This window comes from Lissotriton helveticus, chromosome 6 (assembly GCF_964261635.1).
Source record: "Lissotriton helveticus chromosome 6, aLisHel1.1, whole genome shotgun sequence".
In the NCBI taxonomy this organism is placed as follows: Eukaryota; Metazoa; Chordata; class Amphibia; order Caudata; family Salamandridae; genus Lissotriton; species Lissotriton helveticus.
The window spans coordinates 1284992742-1285018332 of NC_136067.1; the positions used below are offsets into that span (position 1 = coordinate 1284992742).

Genomic DNA, 25591 nt, shown 5'->3' on the forward strand with positions numbered 1-25591 from the left:
TAGGGGATCATCAACAATTTCAACTGGGAGAAACGTTGTTGGAAACAATGAACCAGTTCGCAAAAGTTATTCGGAAAAATGGGGAAACCCAGACAAATTTCTTCACCTTCCATCGGAAGCAACCCCATTGGTTATAGTCCTCAAAAAATTCCACCCCTATCACCTGATAAGGAAGAGGATGTGTTACAACTAAAAAATACCACTGTGCACTGGTTAGCAGGAACCACAGATTGGTTGAACTGTGAGGATTTATTTAGGGATATAAATAATGTCGAGTGAGTATCATAGGTGGGCTCACAATTCAACTGTGACTGTGTTGTCATTAATTTTACAAATATGCTCCTGGTACACTCTCTTACGGAAAGGCTTTCTAGGCTCACAAATTCAAGGGGCTCCATCATGGCAGTACCCCTTGGCTATTTCTATAAACCAAGTACACAGGCACATTCAAAGTTACGTTATGTTAATTACAGTGCGCACCAGGACTTAGATATTCCAACCTCTAATCGATTTTCTCCCTTCGAACTGGTGGACCGACTAAACCAATGGGGGCCGGGAACTATATTGGATAGTAATTGTGATTTAGTCATGATAGACGCTGAAGGTAGCACTGATATGCCGGTGATCAATGGCCCGGTATATGCAGAAAAACCAACTATGTTCGATTTAGCAATGGCAGTGCCTGTGGGAACTTCAAACACTTTAATATTTGAAATGGGTCAGAATATGAACCCCCAAACATAGTTCAGAAGCTCCACATTGACTGCCGGGTAGATGCCCATGCAAGTAGTTTGGGAGCACCTACCAGCAATAATTTTATTGTTTGGGAGGCTTGTTTTGTAACATTGCAGGTTTACTAGTTAAGGTAAGGAATGAGGCCTAGCTTAAACTTGTGAAAGATTATAGTATCATATGCCCCAAGAAACCTGGGCATGGGATATAGTCCATATTGAAGGCTATATTTCCATTCATACCCCGGCAGGTTCAGCATTGGGTAGTCACCTCAAGGGGGTCTTACTGACTTTATTATCAATTACTTTAGCGGACAATTTTGGCAAGATGCAGCTTGAATCGCCGCATTTCCAACTTATTCATATTTTATATGAACAGAGTGTAACATTGGTCATTGTTCATTTTTATCATAATAATTTTGTCTGTAAAACACTGATATTGCTGAAGCACTAGACAAATCACTCAGTAGACACTTATAGGAACTTAATACAGATGTTATCCTTCTTGGGGGGGGGGGATTTTAACTGTAGATGATGTCCTTTATCTAAGCAGTCCGCATACAGCCTGGTAGGTGGGAATAATGATGGTGGCTGTCATTTTGAGCATAACCCTCGCGGGAACATTTGTAACTCTTTACATTCCAAATTTTCTCTTTTTTTAACAATAGATCTTATTAAACTAGTGGGTTCAGATCATGTTTCCTATATGGGCAGACGCCAAGGTAACCTTATTGAGTTCATTGCCGTTTCTGAATATTATAAACCTCATTCAGCGGCATTTTCCATCTTAAAGGCCTGTCCTAGCGATCACTTCCCCTTAGCCATTAATTTTGAGACTCAGATTGGTCATTTTTCTGGGAAATCAAAACTGCATTCCATAACTCATAATAAAAATAAGGGCCTCCTGCGTAAGTGGATCTTGGTGGACCCGGACTCTGTTCTTCAGCAGATCTTGATTGTAAATAAGGCAAACATTTTGGAGTGTCTAGGAAGCAGAATAAATCCACTGTCGATGCTAAGGGCTTTTGCCAAAATGACAGAGACAATTAATGTTGCATTACAAGGGGATAGGAAACCGAGACGCCATAGGCTCCACAAATGGTTCAACAGTGACGGCTCCCGATCTCACAGCAGCCTCATTAAGGCATTGACAAAAAAAACTAGAGATAATTTACCTGTGAGACACCTTTGAAATGAATATAAACAGGCTATCCTAAAACATAAAATGGATATACGATAAGAGGCATGGGAACAACTGCATGAAGCTAGTCTCAACAAAGACCCTAGACTGTTTTGGAAAACATTCAATTCAACTTTCTTTCAAAGTTCCCACAATATTAGCATTGATGACACAATTATGCCTGATGATTGGGTTCAACATTACTCTAGCTTATATAGCAATGTGGGTGAGCACTATTGCACTTTTAAATATAGTGGCAATCAAATTGGTCTGAGCCTCTAGAGCTGGCACCTCCAACTTTCGAGGAAGTCAAAAAAGCCTAAAATCAAACCATGAAGAACAAGGCATCTTACCCGGGTGGAGTCCCCGCTGACCTTTTCCTGGCCAATCCTGTCCTTTGCTCCCACTGCTGACTAATATTTTAAGCTGCATAGCTTCCCAGGGCCCCCCAAAATCATGGGCTACCGTGATCATAGTACCCATCTTTAAAAAAGGGGACAGGTCTGACCCGAGGTGTTGTTGCCCAATCTAGTTATTTGATTTTACATGTAAATTGATGGGCAGGGTCATTTTAGATTGCCTAGAGACTCGGGTAACAGAAAGTGGGAAGTTTTCCGATATACAGTATGGCTTCAGAAGGGGCCTGGGAACTGCTGAGCAGTGTCTCAACCCCAACTTGGTCATAAGCAAGTACACAATAGCCAAGAACTGTTCCCTCCATCTGGGTTTTATGGACCATACATTGGAATTTGACTGGGTGGAGAGAGGGAAACTATGGAAAGAAATGCTGGATCTGGGCATAGACATACCTCTAGTCCATATCTTAGCACAGATGCATCAGGATGTGACTGGGAGGGTCAGGTATGGGCAGATGGGGAACTTACCTCTCCTATTAAAATGAACTATGGGGTAAACCAAGGGTGCGTGCTTGCCCCTTTTTATTCTGTGTTCATATTTATGACTTGGAAAGTTATATTAACCAAGGGCATGTTGATGTTCCCAAGATAGGCACCAGAAATCTTCTGGCGTTACACTATGCCGATGATTGTGTGCTGATGTCTTAAATTGGTGTGGGCCTGCAAACACTTGTCACTAGATTCAATGATTTTATGTCTGATTTGTGTCTAAAGACCAATACGGCCAAGTCTAATACCGTGGTGGTAGGCAACTCCCCCCTTTTAGAATTATGTTTTATTAATAATGAAAGGATGTGTTTTGTTCCAACTTTTTCATACTTGGGTATCCCCTTTGACCAGAAAGGATCTTGGCATAATTTAGTTGAAACTAGGGGTTAGCAGCTTCAACCAAAATTTGGAGGCTTTGTATAGGTTTATAAAGAAATTATGATCCAGACCTATTGATTCAATATTTAACATCTATAAGGCTCGCTCGTGCTCTGTAACCTTGTATGGCTCCAGAGTGTGGGGCTTTTGCAATCTGTTTGCCTTCAGACTGTGGAGAATAATTTCCTTAGATGACTACTAACAGTCCCAAGTAGTCTTCCAATTATTTTTCGTCACAACGAACTTGGTCTGGCTCCTTTAAATAATTGCTCCAACTTTGCTATGGCTCTTAGTATGGGCAAAAGATGAGCCAGCCCTCAATCGTGCAATAATAATGGATTGCTTTAGCCTGATCATATGCAGAAGTTACTATGGCTTCATAACAGAGAAAGGCAGCTGGAGACAGAGGTGTTTGTGGATTGTTTTTGTAATCCTGAAAAAATTGCCAAGATTTCAAAAATACAGTTGAAAGGGGATCTGTTATCTTTTTAAAGATGACAAGTGAGCATCTGGAGATTGGAAAAAAGAGAGTTATGAAATATTTGCCTTTAGTACGTTCCCCTGTATAGAGCCCTATCTCTCTTTTTTCTTTTGTCATACGAAAATATTTTACCTCATTAGATTTAGGTTCAGCATTGTATATTTCCCGGTCTCTAATCCTTGTAAAGTTTATGTTGATGCTGAACTTGAACCATGCCATGTGACTCTAAATCAACTCAGAATATGTTGCACTTTTTGTTCTTCTGTCGACTCTACACTAAACCGAGGAGGGATTTCATCCCCTCCCCCCCCCCCCCCCAATACATTGTAGGCCGGCTTCGTATCATCATCAGCTTTTAAATGGCAAATACACATGTTTAATGGTGTATAGATATATTTCTACAGCAGTCGGTTAGCAAAACTTAGTTGGGAAATGATTTTCTTTATTCACAAATGGTATTTTTTACTTAATTTATTGTTATCGCTACACCATGCTCCGGTCACGTCTTATGGCTTTTTTGATTTTATTTGATCCCTAATGAATTACCTTTTAATAGCATGGTTTTCTGGGGATATAGCGTTGGTTTTAATAGTTATATTTTTATTGTTTGTGTACTGACGCATGATTACTGTCACAAACTTTTAATCTTTGCCCTCATTTGGAAACTAGTGATTTGCTGCTATGTGATGAAATACCATCTTATTTTTTAGTTTACACTGCTGACTATGAATTTCATCATCATGAATTTTGTCATCTATTGTCTGATTCTTGTTTTAACTTTTGATGTCCTCTTTTATGGTTTAAAAAAAAAAGAATAAAGAATATTTGACTGACCAGCTCTGCCTAGTCTTGATTCTACCTCCAGTTTCTTATATCCACCACCAGACATCCCCTACTTCTTCATCTCACTGATGAAGGTTAGTTCGTTTTTTCATCCCAGCTTTCTCCCTTTGTCACTGTTTTTCCATCTCTCCCTTACTCCTTCTTTGCCTCTTTTGTGATTTTCTCTCTTTTTATCTGGATCAGAGTCTGTTGAGGAAACTTAGGTGCCATGGGAACCCACCTGCAACCACTGGCTCAAGTTGGAAAGGATGCCTCTTGCTTGCTAGTCGATCACCTTGCACGTGGTACAACCTTCACCAGGGAGCGCTGGAAGTAGTGGTACCACGAACAGGCATGCACCTCCTGGATGGATTGCTGCACAGCCCCTAGAGAAGACCAGCCTGCCTGGAGAAAACATAATCCAACTTTTTTGGGAGAGTCATTTCTTTAACTGCGTACTTTAGGAATGATGGTGCTCATCCAAACACTGATACGGCAGCAAGAACTAAGAGCAGTGCAGCCTTCGTGCACTGTGGTTTAGGGTGCCGGGGCACATATGTCACAAGAACATGGAGATGAATGTGTGTTGTGCCTTCAAGTGTTAAAGTCGTCAGAGGTAGGCTCGGGCTAACTCCCTCACACACTTCTCCTTCTCAAGACACTCCCTTGAGCAGGCAACACAAATGTACAGAGCACACACCCCATTAAATGCAGATTACACGGAAGAGTAACACAGATTTTAGGCAGAATATAAACACAGGCAATAATGGTGCTTTACTTAATTTAGACCCCTGAGTGGAAGAGGATGTGGCGTAACAGTCAGAGCTGCAGACTTTGGAACTGAGGAACCAGGTTCGAGTTTTGGCTACGACTTGGCTTCCTGTGATTCTGGGTAAATCACTTAATCTCCCTGTGCCTACCAAAAAATGAATGCATCCTTGTGTAATGTAACTGGTACTCATGTAAAGCGCTCCAATACCTTCGGGTCGAGATCCCGCTATATAAAACTGCAACAAAAAAAAAAATACAAATACAAGTCAGCGGTGGTGATGCAGCTTCCAGACCCCTCCAAAGCTATCTCTAGACCTCCTCTTGGATGCCAGTGAAATGATGGCGTGAGGAAAATCCTATAAGTATTTTACTGGACTGACAACGCTATCAAGCGCTGTCCGAGCTCCAACAGTGAAATACAAAATGCCAGAAATGCTTTGACAAATATTTTTTACCAACTACAAGTTGTTTTAAACCTATTATTTTATAGGAGAAAAAACTTACCATATGAAACTTATAGGTAATTGGGGCATATATTATTCGTGCCCTTTTATTTCATTATTTTCTTATTTTTTCAAAAATATAAATATGTCATGAGAATTGGGAAACTAAACGTTTTCTAGACATTTAACAATTACTAGTCATAAATACAAATATACAAGACATTTAGACAATATAATACAACATTTACTTTGCAATATATACAGACAAATGTTTCTCTAAACAAAAGAATCAAGAGTAAAGCTTGCGACTCATAAGACAATTTGATCACAAACCTAATTGTAAACAATTTTTTACACAACACTGGACCCTAGATAAATTATATGGTCCAGTTGAGCAACTATTTGCTATCCTTTGTCCTAGTGCCGACGCGTTTCGAACTCAGTGTATTCAATTATGAGTTCTCATCAGGGCTTGATCTCTTGGGTGTTTCTTTGGGTTGGCAGCCGCTGATCCGCAGGTATATTATTTATTTTTCTTTCTTTCAGGCTGGAGTTAATGGAACCTTTAGGGCTTCTTTAGAAGATCTTTGGCGGAGCCACTGGGGTATCATGCACTGCAATCCACGGCGCTTTATTTGCCTTGCTGGCCCTTTTGGTTTAATGCTCAGGCTGCAGCGTTTTTTACTCTCTCTCACTGGTGTTTGGCATGCATGCCTGGCGGGCGCGCCGCTTTTCATCAATCTACAGCGTGTCTCGCTGAATTCGCTCGTTCTGCTCGAGCTCAGGTCCATGCACCAATTCGTTTACTTTCAAAAGACGGCAGTCCGGCGACTTGCTCCTCGAGTCTGTGGATCCACAGACTCGAGGAGCAAGTCCAGGTCCAGTGTTGTGTAAAAAATTGTTTACAATTAGGTTTGTGATCAAATTGTCTTATGAGTCGCAAGCTTTACTCTTGATTCTTTTGTTTAGAGAAACATTTGTCTGTATATATTGCAAAGTAAATGTTGTATTATATTGTCTAAATGTCTTGTATATTTGTATTTATGACTAGTAATTGTTAAATGTCTAGAAAACGTTTAGTTTCCCAATTCTCATGACATATTTATATTTTTGAAAAAATAAGAAAATAATGAAATAAAAGGGCACGAATAATATATGCCCCAATTACCTATAAGTTTCATATGGTAAGTTTTTTCTCCTATAAAATAATAGGTTTAAAACAACTTGTAGTTGGTAAAAAATATTTTTCTTTATACTGTTGGTCCAACCGACTACACGTCCCAGGACCTAACTCCTTTTCCTCTTCCCAGAAATGCTTTGACAACATTTTAAAGTGTAAAGAGCTGTAAGGCCCAGAAAGTAAAGAGGCACCACTTTATATACCCACACAGCTGTTTATTTCCTCATTTCAACATATATCAATCAACGGAGAAATACCGACCGACAAGAGGCAGAAAGAGAAAAAGACCACACTTCTTAAAACATCATCAAATGACAACTCCAGGAACTGTATTAAAGCTTTTACAGATAACGTATTCCCAGAAAACAATGGCTAAACACACTGAGGCTAATCTAGCATGCCTATATAGACACCATATTCTACTAATGAATTACATGCTCAACTCTCAATATAAATGTGTGACTACTATTAAGGAACTGCGTTCTGGTTTTCTTGGCTAAGGTGCCCTTGTCAGGAGGCGGCTGCAGCTTGCAGCACCCAATGTACCTGCCAGTGCTACCAATGACAGTACCAACACAACTACTGACTATCACACTTCTACAAGTGTAACAATTGAGACTTTTTAGTATACATTAAAAATGACTAATATCAGCCACCCAAGCTATTCTTATAGCTTTGTGTGTAAGGCATGAAGTCATTTTTATTATGCATTGAATTTTGAAACAACTGTAGTTGTGCTCATTACAAAATTAGACAAACAGTGCCACCATGTGGCGAACTGTCATAAGTGCTGATGTTAACAATGAAGTGCCTGTGCCAGGCACTGGAAACCATCGGCTCAAATTAGGCACTGAGTCAAGATAGGCCTTTTATACCGCCAGGCATTTCCTCAGTGGGTTGGAGTCATTTGAAGCTGGTTTTAAAAGACCATGGCTGTTCCTAGTGCCTCCATCACATTCCCGAGCTGTCAAGGTTCATTTGAGTATGCTTCCAGAGAGAGAGAAAGAGTGGGACAGAGGCAGGGTTGGACTGGAAAAGAAAATAGGCCCAGGCACCAAAATAAATGTGGTCGCCATTAGTGAATTAGATAGCTAAAAAAGGGGGCAAGGTTTGCAAATTGGGGCAGGTATGGACTTGTAAAGACAAGCTATATAAGTGTTTTGCAAGGTATGAAAGACTGCATGGATTTGAGCTTGCTGCAGTCAAGGTTTGTTTTACTATCAGAGAAATCAACAGTGAACATTAGCCCAGCAGACCAAAAAAACAGACATACAAACAGTAAGAAGAAATATGGCCAACAGGCTTGCCTGCCAGACCAAGCTCATCAGGCAGTGCCTGAATGATGGGCAAGATAGAGAGAGAGTGATCAGAGAGGGAGAAGAAAACGAGAGGGGAGAAGAAGAGAGGGAGATGACTGCAAAGAGGCATTGCTCAAACAGACAAAGGGAGCGTGGCTACTTTGAGCATTTTTTGGTGCCAGGGCTGGTTTTCATTCGCCACACCAGCACTGCACTTATTCTTTTTTGTCTAACAATTTAGCGGTATGTTTGCTGCATATTAGAATAAGTAGGAAATGTAGGAGAAGAAGGAGATGTACACTGGTGAGGAGAAAAAGGTAAAAAAACTCAGAAACAAATTAATATAGCGCATGTAACCAAAATTACAGAATTCAGTGTTTATTAAATCGACCCACTACATTTGAAGTAATGATCAGAACCCACATGCATATCTAGAAATCAGAGTGGAGTGTGCCCCCCATCTTAAGATTTAAAAGAAAAAAACATAAAGGCATTTGAAATGGTTGCATAGTTCAAAGCATAAATTCGTTTTTATCTTGCTCTGCCACATTCGAGGATTGCAAATAGTCTTTTGTGGACCACTTGCAGATTCTATTGGGTAGGAATGTGGCAATACATGTAAGCCTGCTTACACCTTCCCATACCCTCCTTCAGCACCAAAGTTATCCTCCACACTTTGTGGGCTGCAATCCTGATTCATGCATATTAATGAGCAGTTTCAAATAATAGAACCCACAGGACGTACTTGTGTCTTCTTCCACTTTCTTCCCAGAATTCCCAAGTGCAGACAGCCTGGTCAACAATTTGTTATTCTCAGCCTTGAGTTCTCTGATCAACTTTTCTGTTGGGCTTGCATTGATCACCGCTTTGTTCTTGATCTTCTTTGCCCTGTTGTTGAAAAAGAGTTAAAATAGTTTAACACAACATGCCCAATGTTGGCAAAATATAATCTCAGCAAATAGTGTGTAACGAGAAATCGACAGAAAAGAGAAATGCTTCTCAGCGTGGCACAGTTTGTTTGCTTATAACGACAAAAAGACAACATGTCATCTTGCAAGGATGATATAGTAAGATTTAAGGTATACTATCCTTGTAAGTTTACGTTCTGAAGGTTGGTGCAGACAGCTGTAGGCAGCCTAATGTTTTATATATACACATGCTGAGGCTTTAAGTCAGTTCTATTTGTCTATTGGTATGCTTAAGTGTCATTCACATTTTGTTTCTGCCCACTGTAGCATTGGTCAAAGGGTCAAGCTACTTAAGTCATAGGCTCTCTACTTTACCAGTGATGGCACTGTGCTTGTGCACATCCACTTAAGAAATAAATCACTTCAGCACCATGGCTAGAAGGTCAATTTATGCGTTTTTTTATGCTTTCAAATCATGTTATTAACGTACTTTTGCAGTGGGTCATTTTGCCTTTTTTTTTACAATGCAGCATTCTCACTTTTATTACTTTTAATGCCTATTGCATATATTTACGAAAAAAATCCTAAGCTTGCCAAGATGATAGCTATTGGCTTTGTTAATGTTTGTTACACTTTGATTTTTTAGGTTGAGCTATAGCGGCAGCGTGCATGCGCTGCTTGCTCTGCGAGCCATGCAGTAATGGAGTATGGAGTGGAAGCTCCGACCACTCAACCACCCATATTTTTCATTACCTTGTGTTTTTGTCCTTTCTAAATGCTGCCTTTCGATTGGTTTATAGGCTGTTAGTCCCCCCCTTATGAGGGCCATGTAGTCATTTGTATCGTTCCATGGCTACTGGCCCCTTTACTTGGAGTGTTGCATGGTATGTGTTATTTAGATTGTGAGCACTATTTTCTTCCCATGCCTTAACCCGCACTCCCGTTGTTCGTGCCTTCTCGCCTGCCCACACTCCTGATTGCAGTGCAAAGGTCTCACGTAAATGCAAGTCCTATTGCATTGCAAATTCTTGGTCTTTACATCATGCTTCTGAAAGATCAGCGCTACGTGGTATACAAGATGTGTCAGTTCCAATTACACAGAGCCCACCCACTCTCCTAGGGACTCCTTCAACTCACACAAACCATGCCATCGCCCCTCACACAGCTGTCAGTGCATAGGTTTACGTGCATTCGGTGAGTTCAACTGCAGGTCTCGGTGTCAGTCTGCCAGACCGGTCATCTGAGTGGTTGCTCCCAGGGGTGTGCTCAGCAGGCGCCCGTATCAGCTGACTATGAGCCGTGCACCCCCCATTGGGGCAGACAAAAGTGGTGTTGGTTCGCCCCATCCCTGCGCTTATGTTTCATATGGCATCAGGGTGGTGCTTTCCAAACGACGACTGTGAAAGTGTAGGTCGGCATTTACAGCTACAATTTTCCACTCCTGTAAGCAGGATTTGTAGGCAACCTGCCTGCCACATTTGCAGACCAGGAGCACAGCTGGCTGTTTTCATCAGAGCTTGCGCTTGAGTGCCTCTGCGTTTGTGTTTACTGCAGGAATATAAGGTACAAGACAGGGAAAAGGTGTCAGGAAGCGCTTCTGCTAAACTTATTGCTGATCCAGCCAGACGCGGCCATGAAATGGAAAATTTAAGACACGCATTTAGCGAGCTTGCTAGAGCACGTATATGTCCAATACGAACATAACTTCAAACCCAATAGTTGTCTGTGTGGGGGTTCTGTAGTGCTCCATTAAATATCAGTTAATCCCAGGCACACTTATATCTTAAAGGGTGGACCATTGCAGAGGTAAATACGAATGCAAAGGTTATATGGGATGAAAATGCAGAGGTTTACTTAAACATAACTGCAGGTGATGGAGCAAGGTTTTGCACGTAAAGAGACTTGCTTGTACTCAACCCTCTGGAAATAAACCTTAATACACTAATAAACATGTTTCGTCTTATTAACAACGCAAAACACGACACTTCTAGTAAGCTGGGGGAGCTTTACAATGGGCTTCTTACTAACCGTAACTCGAGTAACCCAAAATGTCCTCCGCAACGCGGAAACTTCTCTGCGCATGCATCTGTCATACTCACGTGACATGACGTACTTTCTGCTTTGGTGGGGAAACTTTGTTTCTGCGCACTAGAGCTAAAGATGGCTGCTCTATGTTCTCATGTGCTAACGCTTGCATTGCTACTTTTACTAAATTGTTCGTCCTGCCTAAATCCTAATGCTGTAGTTAAAATAAAGTAATGGGAATAGAGTAGAGATAAGTGGTATACAGAGTATTCATTTATTCTTTGTTCTAAAACTATTCTTCTTTGATTTTGCTATTAGCTCATGTTTGGACCAATCAAGTACAATGTTGCTCCCTCTGAGTTCTGAAACTGAGCATGTGCTGAATTCACCCGAGTCCACAAGCCATGACATTGAACACGGGCCAACTCCTGATTGCTAGAAGATGCTCATGGGAATCTTACCTTTTGACCCTTTGGAAGGAAGCTGAACAAATTTTTATATTACATTGTAATTCTTATTGATACATTCACTTCCGGGTGGAATAAAAATGCATGGGAAAATTAAATTATGGGAGGGAACGTAAATTTTAATATTTGAATGAAATGACTTCATTCTGGTATGGTGTGATGACCTCTCCTCGTCCTTTGACTAATCAAATTGAAGGAATACACACATTTGCAACATTGGGGGTGGTACACTGCCCTGGAGAATGGTATAACAAAGGTAGGCTTAGCTAGTTAGATTGTCAGACTTGTCCAAATAAGCTGACCTGTCACTGACCCAACGCACTCAATAGGCGATCGAGAACAGATGTGCTGGCAGAGCACTCTGTCAGAAGATTCGGGAGCAGAGGTGCTGGCAGAGCACTCTGTCAGAAGATTTGATAACCCAATCAGGGTTCTGTGAAGGAGTTCGATAACCCAATCGGGGTTCTGTGGGAGAAGGTTCGATAACCCAATCGGGGTCCGACTGTTAGCTGCAGAGATGGGTGTGACGCTGGCATTGCACTTTAGCTGTGGGTGCCGGTCCTGACCTGCGGTGGTCCTGTCCTGATCCAATTTGGTCCGTACTTATCCTGATTCTGATCTGAACATGTTCTATCCTGTTGGCACCTGAACTATCGGGGGTCCTGTCCTTTATCCCAGGCGTGGCCAGGGTTGGTCTTCACACCATTCTAGGTAAATATAAAGTTGTGTGGGTATGTCATTGTGCTGTTTCCCTCATCTTACCCTTCCTATGTTTCAATGCTTAAAAAAAGTCACATAATATTCTTGCATCATCTTGCTTTGATTATATTTTTCCTAATGGAACAAACCTTGACTAATTTAGTATGGACTCTGACATTTAAGAATTTACATATATAAAGTGTTTACATCTTTCCCGAGTCTGTGATTATTTATCAGTGCAAATGTTTATTTACTGCCTATTTTCTTGCTAACTCCCTTGATCCCTTAGGACTCTAGGTACCGGTGACTAGGATTGGTAAGTCAAAGGTATAGGTCCTAAAAAGGTTAAATAAAATCCTGATTTAGCGTAGGCTTACCTGTTCAAAAGTGGTTATGATTTATGGGCCCAGGTGAGTATGGTAAAATCTCGGGCAGGTGAGCCCGCGCTCTATCACAGGCATGAGCAATACAATAGATAATGCCCTAGAGGATGATGTTTATATAAAAGGTAAGATGCTGAAATTCGGAGGCACATGATTGTGAAGTTAGTGTGTGAGACCACATTATACTGAAAGACGATATGGCTAATAACTGTTGACAGACGGGATGGTGACATCTGAACAGGATGGGGATTCAATGCAAATTATGGCCTGGCTTGCTTGTACTTTTGCATGCTGTCCTCTGACACCGTGATAGGATTATTCATGGTTTGTTAGGGTCAAATGTTACAAATGCTGACAAATTACGGTATAGAATAACTCTAAGTGCATTTCCCTTCAAAGTTGGAGCTCTGGATTCCAAAGGTAGCTTTAGAACTGGTACCAAAATCATGCGATTCTAGGTGAACAAAGTTATCTTCCTTTGCCTCAAACTGTAAGCATGTGTTCTGTAGATATAAAAAAAAACACAGTACTCTGTACTGCCTAGTAGTGTGCCGTCAGTGTGTCCTCACACCCTCCACAGACCAAACACAAAATTCTGAGTCTTCTTGATTACCACTGAGCATCACTCATCACCTTTATAGTTATCTTTTTAATCATCCTGTGCACAGGCTTTTTCCTCTGAAAAGCTTTCCTGATGAACATGCTCATAACTGATTCGATAAATCATATATCCAACATCTGTCTCCCTTTCTTGCGTATAAATATTCTGACAGTTCAGCGTCCAGACGGCTTCTTTGAGCTGCCCGATGCCGAATTTTGTTATGAGAGAAACTTAAAAAATAAGACTATCTGGAAAGAGAAAAGGCATACCAAAAATGCACCAAAGGCATACAATGGTGGCAAGTCACACACCCTTGGTGAAAAAAAGGTGTTGTTGCAAACTGGGATCCAGAGAATATCAGCAAGCTTGTTCCGTGCAAGGACTGAAAAGTATGAGAGGTTTCTACATTTAAATAACCAGGAACCAACCCATGCAGGGTCTTCAAGAACAGCTGTCAAATATTGAAGGTGGCCATTGACGAAGCCAGTAGCCAATGAATGACTCTATGGGTGTTGATGATTGAGAATCTTCTAGTCAATCGAAGGACCAGCTCAATCTGCACCCTTTCAAGTCATGGACAGTGTTAGAAGGCAGACAAGCTTAGTGGGAATTGGCCCTGCTATTTTGGAACTGTGCTAGTGTATCCAACCACTGTGGGCGGATTTTCCTTTGGCATGGGAGTGGAGAAATTTAAATTGGTTACAAATAAGATGGCAACATGGGTATTCATGCTAAGAACATTGACTCAAAAATCACTAAGATGTTTTGGATGAAGTACAACCAAAGAAAAGGAAAAGAAACACCGAATGGGTGGTTTGCACAATAGTTTTCAGACAAATGACCAGAATTTTGGTGCTGTTGTAAATCAACTAAAAGTAATTGTTACTCATCCTGTACTACTTTATGGGAAACTTCCTTGATGATGTGATAGATTAATCATGATGAGAAAACAAACAGAGCCAAACCTTTGTGCCATCCTCCTTTCATTGAAATCACACCCAGTGATCTCTTAACAGGTCCTTCGAAATTAATCTCAATGCATGTTAAAGCGTAAGGACTTAATGAAAGTTCTGGGGTTCCTTTTACGAGATTCGCACTTATGGAGCTCAAAGTTGGAGTAAAATCTCTCTTTTCTCTCTGATTAGGATTGAGGTCAATTTAACCCATTTCACGACATGTCACACCAACAAAGTCCCAAGACACTGAAGCAAGATAAAGTGTACTACTGCCTTTAGGATTAGCTTGCCTTTCAAAATCCCCATCAGTGCCTCCCTCAGATCTTAACTCCATCATATCACACCACCCACCTGGAGGGTTTTAAGAAATGAAAGACGTATCCCATATGTATCTTTTTAAGAAGCAGTGTTGCCCGTTTTTAGTAACTGCATCGGTTCTTTGGGTTGCTTTAGACCTTATAGTGACCGTCTGACTCTCGCTCTCAGAGGTCGCTCCCACTCGCTCCTCCTCGAGCCCTACCCCACAGAGAGTATACTGCTGCACAGCGCCTGCCTTCTCCCCTGCATAGCGCTCCTGCATAGCGCTTGGTATCGTTTTTCGTTTTTCTGTCTGTTAAGAATTGTAATTAACTTTTAACTAATAGCGTTTTTCCTGCGCTATAATTTATATTGTTGTTCTGATCAGTGCTCCTGATATCTGGCAACTTTAGCGCGGGGACTGCTGAAATCGCGCTACCCCACCGCCATTTTGCTGTTGTTGTTTGTTTACCTGCCCCAGTGTCTCCTCCCCGCTCCCGCCTCCCAAGCTGACCCTCCCACGCTCCGCCCCCCCACTATCCATTTATGGACAGATGCACCCACGCGCAGCGTCCACGCGCTACGGACACGCCGAAGGTGGGCCAAAGGTAAGCCCGTCTACGCCCGTCCGCGCCTGGACCGCGCCCAGCGCCAGACCCCCTGGCGCCCGCATTGCCCAGTCCTCCCGCATTACCTACGATGCCACCACCCTCCTAGCCCTTAACCCCGGCCGCTCTCCCAACTGCATCCAAGCCGCTCCTGGACACACCCATGGACCTTTCTCATGCTACTCCTGCAAATTCATCGGCACCGACAACAACTCCGCTACGACCACACCACAGATTCCCGACCCCAACCACCTACAATGCATCTTGCTCAACACCCGATCGGTCCACAGGCACGCCATTGACCTATGGAATCTACTAGACACCATCTCTCCGGACGTCGCCTTCCTAACAGAAACATGGATGAACGCCTCCTCCGCCCCAGACATCACCATTGCCATCCCAGAAGATTATAAGATCATACGCAAGGACCGCACCGGCCACACAGGAGGAGGAATCGCTATCGTCCATAAGAAATCCATCCACATCTCAACCAGCTCAGACGTCAATCTCGCCAACTCTGAACACCTTCACTTCCAGATCCACATCGACCCCAAGACCACACTCAGAGGCACCCTCCTTTACAGGCCACCAGGACCCCGCGCACAATTTAGTGAAGACATCACGGACTTCATCACTCCACACGCGCTCCCCTCCGAGGACTACATCCTTCTGGGAGACCTCAATTTTCACCTTGAAAAGAACAACGACTGCAACTCCACCACCCTTTTGGACAACCTCGCCAACCTCGGACTTAAACAACTGGTCACTTCCCCCACCCATATCGCAGGTCACACCCTCGACCCTATCTTCACCTCCAGCAATCATGTCTCCTTCAGCCACACTACGGCTCTCCTCTGGACTGACCACAGCTGCGTTCACTTTACCTACAACAAGCCCAAACCCAACAACCACCCCCTACCAACTCTGCAAAGAAACTGGAACAAAATCACCATCGACCAGATCTCCTCATCGCTTCTTCTAAACCCCCCAGCTCACTCCTCAAACCCCGACCAAGCCGCCACCAACCTCACCCTATGGTTATCCAACAGCGCCGACATCCTAGCACCACTGAAAAAACGACAAAGCAAACTTGGCAGCAAAAAGGCCTCATGGTTCAACGATGATCTTAAGAAATCCAAGAAACTCTGCCGCTCCCTTGAGAAGGCCTGGAAAAAAGACCCAACCACCAGCACCAAGGACGCCTTCAAAAACGCCACCCGCATACACCACCAACTGATCCGAAAGGCCAAGAAAACCGCCTTCAAGGACCGACTAGATAACAACGCCCACAACAGCAAGGAACTTTTCAACATCGTCAAGGAATTTACCAATCCCTCGGCCAACTCTAACGACATCACCCCCTCTCAAGCCCTCTGCGACTCCCTAGCTTCATTCTTCCACAACAAAATTGCAGACATCCACAACAGCTTCGACAACCAACCCGGAGACCAACCCACCCAACCATCTGCTGGACCTTAACCCCCCTCGAACATCCTTAATGACTGGAACCCAATCTCCACTGAGGACACCATCCGCCTGATGAACTCCATCCACTCAGGATCCCCCACAGACCCTTGCCCTCACCACATCTTCAACAAAGCAGACTCCATCATAGCACCGCACCTCCGAGACGTCATCAACTGCTCCTTCAACTCCGCCACCTTCCCGGAAAGCTGGAAACACGCTGAACTCAGCGCCCTTCTGAAAAAACCCACAGCGGACCCCACTGAACTCAAAAATTACCGCCCCATCTCGCTCCTTCCATTCCCGGCCAAAGTCATCGAAAAAGCTGTCAACAACCAGCTCGCCGCCTTCCTCGAAGCCAACAAATCCCTCGACTCCTCACAGTCCGGTTTCCGAGCAAAACACAGCACTGAGACCGCCCTCATCGCAGCAACAGACGACATTCGAACTCTACTGGACAATGGAGACACAGTCGCCCTCATCCTCCTCGACCTCTCCGCAGCCTTCGACACAGTCTGCCATAGCACCCTTCTACAGCGCCTCAGAAACATCGGAATCCAAGGAAAAGCACTAGAATGGATCACCTCGTTCCTCACCGGAAGAACCCAGAGAGTCCGCCTTCCACCATTCAAGTCAGAGGCCACTGAAGTCATCTGCGGCGTACCACAAGGATCTTCACTCAGCCCCACCCTCTTCAACGTGTACATGAGCCCCCTCGCGGTCATCGCACGCCAACACAACCTCAACATCATCTCCTACGCGGATGACACTCAACTGATCCTATCACTCACCAATGACCCTAGCACCGCCAAAACTAACCTACACGAAGGAATGAAAGAAGTAGCCGAATGGATGAAACACAGCCGTCTGAAACTGAACTCAGATAAAACAGAAGTCCTCATCTTAGGTACCTCCCCCTCCGCATGGGCCGACTCTTGGTGGCCAGAAGCCCTTGGAAAAGCACCCATCCCGACAGACCACGCACGGAACCTGGGCGTCATCCTGGATTCCTCACTTTCAATGAACAGACAAGTCAACGCCGTCTCCTCATCCTGCTTCAACATTCTTCGCATGCTCAAAAAAACATTTCGTTGGATCCCCACCGAAATTAGGAAATCGGTCACCCACGCTCTGGTCACGAGCCGACTGGACTATGGAAACACCCTCTACGCCGGGACTACCGCTAAACTCCAGAAAAAACTCCAACGAATCCAAAACGCCTCAGCCAGGCTCATATTAGACATCCCGCGTAAAGAACATATCTCTGGTCACCTGAAAAACCTCCACTGGCTTCCCGTCAATAAGAGGATCACTTTCCGGCTCCTAACCCACGCACACAAAGCACTCTACGAAATCGGACCAGATTGCCTCAACACACGACTGTCCTTCTACACCCCCTCCCGCCAGCTACGATCATCCAACCAAGCCCTTGCCACTGTACCTCGCATCAACAAAACCACCATGGGAGGTAGATCCTTCTCCTACCTGGCAGCTAAAACCTGGAACTCACTTCCCACTTACCTTCGCCTTACCCAGAACCACCTAGCATTCAGAAAGCAACTTAAAACGTGGATATTCGACAAGTAATTCCCCACCCCCCCTCAAGCGCCTTGAGACCCTCTGGGTATGTAGTGCGCTATACAAATTCTCTGACTTGACTTGACTTGACTTATTCCAGCTATTATTTCAGCCAGGTTTTGTGGAGTGTTGCACATCTGATGCATAACATGATGATGGGGATGCTGTGCAGTTTATTATTCGCCTATTGGTTGCACTGTTCCAGGAGACTTGGCTGGATGGTATGGCACCATTTTTTCTGGGGTTTTAAATTTTTTGCATGCCGTAAAAAAACATAATGGGAATTGGCTCAATGTATTACTGTTTATTTAAAATACAGATGCTGATAGCAATTACCATATTTTGAGGATATTACCCTTTGGGGAGGAACAAAGACACAGTATTGATTCAGATCTGTAGACATTGGGTCAAACCAGCTACTTCAGAGCTTTTTTCTCTGATAAATCATTTGAGCTGATCAAAGGCAGTTCAGTCGATGAGTTTGCATTCTTACCAGTTGTAAGATTCCGCCATCTGTGTGGATGGAGTTTGACTTTGAGAACACTTATGTTCTTCATTTAGTTCAAGAAACAAACTTTAACAGAGTCAAATCTCGAGAAAGCAATGCAGGACGGTTTTTAGTTTGTGATGACATTTTCCGGGGCATGAATGATGATGCTGAATGGTAAACTATAGGAAGGTTCATGTCCAACAGTTAGTTGTATGTGCCATGTCGGTAGCTCAAGTACCAAACATTCTTGTAAAGATATGGAGTAGTTGTATGTTGTACTCTTTTTTCATGTTCTTGACAGAGCATAAAGTAAGCTGTAATAAAATAGCCTGAGTATTTGTTGACCACTTGGAGCTCGTTGGCATAGCAAGTAAAACTACCAACAGTAGCAGCAATGGACTTTATACAAAGTGTACTAACCCAGAATAAAGTACATACGTTGCTTGTTTTGTGCATGTGCCAGGTTATTTTGATGAGTTTCTAGATATTTATGAACAAATTGGAGGACTATTTGAAAACTAAATTATATTTGATAGTAGTCTCTTCTATGAGCAACGCTAGATTGATTCTGTATGGCTGTATGTGAAAAACAGATTTTCAAATTACCAAAAGGCAGGATCGTATTGCCATCAAGTGAGGAAGCTTAGGGCAACATATACAACTTTTTTTTCCCCAATCAGGAAGGGATTTCAAGTCTCAAAATAGGCGAAATATTCTCAAGTTACAAGCATGGGAAATGTGAAATTGTTTTGCAAAATAGTTTTTGGTATATTAGCTATTAAAAGATTGGTGCCCTATGTACTAATATTGCCTAGCGCGTGAAAAAATATACACATGAACTCTATAATCAATGGGGTGCTAAAGAGTACCAATGTATTTGTCTTTCAATAATTCATGTTAGTTTCGATTCCAATAGATTTCGAGACTGTATTATAGTTAGTAAACTCTAAACTCACGAATTTACAGGGTTGAATAATCTCCAGTAATGGATTTTTATGTGATGTATCAAAGTAAAGTGCGTTACTGTCAATGGTGTTTACTGTTCAGCTGACGAAATTTAAAGTTATATTATAATATTTGTATAGCACTTACTACACCTATGTGGGATGCTGAGGCCCTTGCACACACAGATAGCACGCTACATTGTGTGGTTGGAAGAGTGTTTGTTTGAGCTTGTGTGGGAAGTATGTCAATCCATGTTGTGCATGATATCTATCGAAGTGCAGTTTTCATAACACAAGAAGCAATACTTAGCAGTATGATGAATGAGGAAGTGTGAGAGATAGTAGCATATTTTAAAAATGTGTTATGCTGGTGGCTCTAATTAGCTCTGCAGGACATTTTAACTATAATAGAATGTTGCCTTAACAAAGTCTGCAAACCATCCTCACCGTTATTTATTGTGTTGGTAGTTTATCTATTATGTGATCTGTCCAATGTATTATGCTACCTGTAGGAGGTCACGCACAATGCGATCTTATGGATACAGAAGAGATATCAAGCACCAATAAAGATTGAGAGGGATCCGAGATCTGGCGGGTAGATTGCATTAGTCTTTCTTTTTATTATTGTCATTATGAGATGTCAATTGAAGAGATTTGCCAAAATGGACTGCATTAATCTCATCATTTTTGTCGTTAAAGCTTGTCAGTTCTCAGAGTAGATAGACTATATTAGAGTCCTCCATTGACTAGCAATTTGTGGCAGAGCTATTTGGTGCTGACAGGGCTGTCTGGTTCATATTAAGTGGTTACTTAAGCTTGTTGTTACAGCCAGTATATGTGTCAGCCAGTTGCCTACAAAGTTCAATAGGTCCTTTCATACATAGTGTGCCTGTACTGTTATATGGCTCTTATGGACATTGTCGACATTTCTAAGTTAGCATGCGTTTTGCTGCCATGATGCGGCTTTTGCACACGTTACTACATGACTTTATTTTTGCAAGCCTGTGTTTATGCCTTTCACATGGTAACTGCCTGCTTTTCATGTTCTCTGCCTTTCCTGGAGTTTTGTCTGAACACGATGTGCAAGGTCGATAAACAATGCTCCTTGTTATTCTGTTCTGGTCTGTCCCTAGCACCTAGACATAACATGCTACACACAGCTGCAGTACTGAAGACTCGTGCTTTGATATTACATTGTTGCAGGTTGTTTTAACACACTTGGAGAAAGTCGTTCCATGGAGAAGAGTTCCGTTGTTCCTATGATGTAAACCTTACATTCAGGCTTTAAGGTATGGAATCTGCTGTCAAAGCCCAGAGATCTTCCTTTATATAAAATAAACTTCTTCTAGTCACGGGGAGGGTGGTTAGACCGAATTGTCCTTTTTCCACAGTCTTTATATAATGACTTCCCCCTTTGTATTCTATGGAATTGTAACAATGCTAACTGTGCTGAGTTTATGCATTTTGCTGCTGGTAGTGGCTCGTATAATGTATTGTAGAGCACAATAGTTAAAATAAAAATGTTGAACTATTTTCAGTGACTCTGCTAATTCTTATTGTGGACAAGTATTCGAGAGTAAGCAAAAGAGAACATCTTGCTTCTGCGATTCCTGGGAGTGTTGTGTTCTGGGTTGTCTAATTATTTGTAGCTTTGTGATATTTGGAGGAGAACTAATGAGACACTATAGCTAGTCGGTATTGGGATTTTGGCACTAATGTGGTAGGCTGGTACACCCCTATACACTGAGGTCCTGTTTTCCTGCACAGTACCATTGATTTTGAGGGATCAAGTAATGAATTGATATGTGATATGGTGTCAAGGTTTTTATCAATTTGATACTGTGAGGATGTCATAAAGGCTAGATAACTTTATTCCCCCTGATTGTTAGAGGTGGAAGTTAGGGTAGACAGTTTTTAGGTTGAGCATTCGAGACCTCTTGTATATACTTAAGTATATTCTTATATGTGTATGTACTTTGTGGGCTCTGGAGATCAGCCGTAGGACTTTGTCTGCTTCCGCTTAGGGACTGTTTTTTCGGTTCAACTGCCTCTATTTGACTGTCTTGATAGAAAACGATCAGTAGAGGTCAGTAAAATACCAGAATTGCTTTCTGCTGAGGGACTTTATTTTTTTATTTTTCTAGTAACTACCTCTATTTTACTTTCTTGATAGAAAATGACCAGCAGAGGTCAGTAAAATACCAGAATCTATCATTCTCTAGATTCCAGTCCATAGAAATTGTCTTCCACGAACACCCATAGACACATTTTTTCCAAATATTGTATTTTCAGTGATATGACCACCGAAGACCCTGATTTTATATTAAAAACAGAGCTTTGGACTATACCATTTCCAGCTGAAGGGCAATATTTCTCTCCATGTGTTCCCATAACTGACGTGTCACGCAGTTTGGTGCTTCCTTTCCCTCCATGTTAAAGAACAGTAGATGTTTCAGCACCTAGGCAAATGTGCTACATAGTTAAATACATAGAAGGTCCCATAGGCGAGATCGATTGCCTTGCAAATGCTTGTTTTAGCTATACTTTAAATCTGCTAGCATGCTATTACCGTTTGTTTCACTGGTATGCATGAAACTAAAAAATAGCTGCATGCATGTTATGTTTTGATGTCATGGATGTCGATTCACTAAAATGTCAGGGATAGCAGAAGTGATATAGCATGTCCTTTGATCCTGATGAGACAACAGGAAGTGGTATCATATGATCAAGGGTGGAGCATAATCAATAATATTGGTGAGACTGAGATGTCCCAGGAAGTGATGTAGTGTACCCAACTAGAAAAAGATAAGAGGGTGACCTGGAGCACTGTTTGGGTTGGAGCTATTATGCCCGGTGAAATCCCAGGCTGCGCGGGTTAATGCGCGCATGCCCAGGAGTGGTTTCAGACGGTTACCTAGTGCCTAGGTGTTGGCTGCCGGGGATTGAGTGAACCAGTGTGTTCGCAGGTCTGGGTGTGCCTGCTGTTTTAATGATGGACATAGGCCGATATTCCTGTGGAGTCACTGGGCCACATAACATTCTAAAAGCCATAAGTAAAATTGAGAGACCCAAGAAATGACTATCAGATCAACATGACAAAATGGGGCACAGGCACAGGATCCTCTGCATGGAATTAATTACGTGAAGCAATTAAATTAACTTTGTATGTGCCCATAAAATACGTAGGACTTGCAAACATACTCATTTGGGACACTGGGTACGTCCTCCATTTATGTTAGTTGTGACTTTGTAAATGCCCATACTTGTGGGTCAAATGCTACGTGTTATTTGTTATAAAATGTCAGTACATGCACAAAGTGCTGTATGATATATGTTTAAGAACTGAAAAGTGATTTCATCTATATGCTGGCTCAGTAGTATAATAGAATGTTCAAGAAAAACATAATATCAATATGATGAATATAGTCCACATGTAGATTAACTAAATGGGAAGTGAATTTATGGTGGTCTTATTTGATTACATTTGATTTGAATCCCTACCCTCGGTTTCCTGAACATGATCCACCCTGCGCTGTTCACTGCTTTTACAATGCGGCACAATGCAATGCCAAATTCACATGGAATTCAAGGCGTACAAAGCAAGGTATAGTGCCACTCCAGTATCAAGCTGTGTGCATGTTTTGAGTGATTGAACGTTGCGATTTTAACTGTGTCTTTAAAACAGGTCTTAGTTTAAAAAACTGCCATGTTCACAGGTCAAGAAACTTAGCATAACATTTGTGGGATCCAGATGTGTAAGTAGGCAAACTTACATAAATGCAGCTAGTAAAAATTGAGGACTAGATTTACTAACAATTTGTGTTGTGGTTCAGCCACTTTTTGTGTTGTCACGATGCAACATGCAAAACAGGATTTGCAAAGCCTCACAGGGGCAGATTTAAGATGCCTTGCATGGCTTTGTAAAAAATTTACTTTAATGCTGCACCTTGTTGTGCATTGGATTACACTGCATAGGGTAGGCGTTACATGGTTGAAGCATGGCATTCCCCTGCATCCACCCATGCATTTTGACGCAAACCCAGAGTTACAAAAGCCCATATAACTGGATTTGGCCAAAATAGTGTGCTTACCCGAGTAGAAAAAAAATGGCCGCTGAGTAGGGAGCTAGAGGAAAAAGTTCCTGGTTCGGGATAACCAAACGGTTTAAATCCCCGGTTAACCCTGCCTTCCTCCCACCAGACTACCAGCGGAGAATCAAGGAAATCGTAAGACTGAAATCTACTTACCCCGACGATAGTCGTTACGGCTCAACACAACTTCGGCTCCCCAGACCCACCACACCAGGGTCTGCGACGCTCGTTGGATCAGTCGAGTTGCTGCTGGTCGCTCAGCATCACCCTTCCTGGACCGTGACCCCAGAGATGCTCCGGCCGCTACTCGAGGTTGGCTTGCCCGAGGTCAACACAGGACACGGTGTCTGGGTCCTGTCCACTGGAGCCTCTGCCCGCACTTCCTTTGGGCGCTCGGAGCACCCGGGGTCTGCGCAGCCCGGCCCCCACGAGTCGTGCACCAGAGAATTGCCGGACAGAGGTGTCGGGACTGACGCACCGGAATGAGAACGTTAGATCTCTGGTTCTCATCGAGAGACCACAGGGCTCCCACCGCTGAGATCCGCTTCGGTCTCTTCAGCATCTGAGAGCATTTACCCCCGTGGTCTTCTCAGCCCCCCCGCCCCCGTGGGTCGCAAAGGGGAGAAAGCTCTAACGAGCGGAGGCATCGCGGCCGGCACTCTGGAGTGTGGTCTTATAATGCCTGGGTGACGAGATGTGAGTGGTGACCCCTCTCCCTCCAGCCGTCGGAGAAACATCGATCAACGAGCCCTTGCTGGCGCCGGGGAAGACGATCCTCCGCAACACGTTCTGAGGGACTGCAGGCTGCACCGGCTGATGGTAACAGAGTCGTTTTCGCTTTCTTCTATTTCCTTTCTTTTGTTTTTGGTGTGGGACACAGACGGCAGGACTTTGACGTTCGCCACAGAGTCTATTTGAGCCTCTCGGGGGCTGTTCTGCAGCTGCTCGCCTGGTAGCGGATTCTCCGTTTTTGTGAACCGTCCGGAGCCCGACCGGAGCCATGCTGGGTGCTCACGTTATGTTGACCCCTGGTTTTGCTGGGCTGGCCTGAGCGCCCCCCCTCCTTCATGAATCTGGAGAGGTGAGCTCTGACAATTCTCCAGCGCCATTTAGCAACGTTGATGGCACCAGCTGCTGTGGATTCGTCTACAGCGTCTCCACTACCCCCGATAGATTGTCCCATTAAGACAAGTGATAGTGTGACCCCTCGATGCCCTGGTGTTTTTAAAGTTGATTTCTGTAAATGTTCTTTACAGCTGTTGGTCCTTGGCACTCCAGTTTTTTTTTGGTTTTTTTTATTGCCCCCAGCCATTTTGATCACTCAATTGCTCCTCCACTATGCCTCCAGCATATTGCCCTCGAAAATGGCAGCTACTGGTAATGGTAACAGAAACACGACTTCACCATAGAAACAAACAAGGGTCTACAGCAGCTCCTTGAGCCTGGCTTGACTTGGTGGCGGCCATCATTGACTGGCTCTGACCTTCTTGGATTTTGAAATAGTAGTTGATCACTTTTTATTAGACTAATATATGTTTTTATGCATATCTATTCTAAAGACAACCGCTCTGCACTCTCTATGAGGTCTTAGTTCACTGCAGGACGCACAATTGGCATACGTCTAGTTGCACAAATTCAGTCATGCACTAGGGACCTCACTAACCTTACACCTGTTCAATGATATAAGTACCACGTCTGGATGTTTATTCTATTTAGCCCAGTCACATACTTCTTTTTCTAGACGTATTATATTATATTATTGCTGTTTTTTATTACAATGCTTTCTCTTGTTGTTGTTTATTCGATGTGATTTTGTTGTCTCTCAATTGGGTTGTTCTCCTACCCTGCCCTCCCCCATTTCCTTGTAATTTTGCTTTGGTTCAATGTATCT

At 43.0% G+C, this 25591-nt stretch overlaps 1 protein-coding gene across 1 annotated transcript in view; it reads right to left on the minus strand.

Annotated features, from left to right (window-relative positions):
• LOC144761711 (kinesin-like protein KIF28) overlaps positions 1 to 25591 on the minus strand; it is a 982011-nt gene that overhangs the window by 733849 nt on the left and 222571 nt on the right. The window contains exon 8 of the mRNA XM_078646973.1: positions 8935 to 9077. Within this exon, the coding sequence (XP_078503099.1) occupies positions 8935 to 9077 (143 nt within the window). The remainder of the gene's footprint in view (positions 1 to 8934; positions 9078 to 25591) is intronic.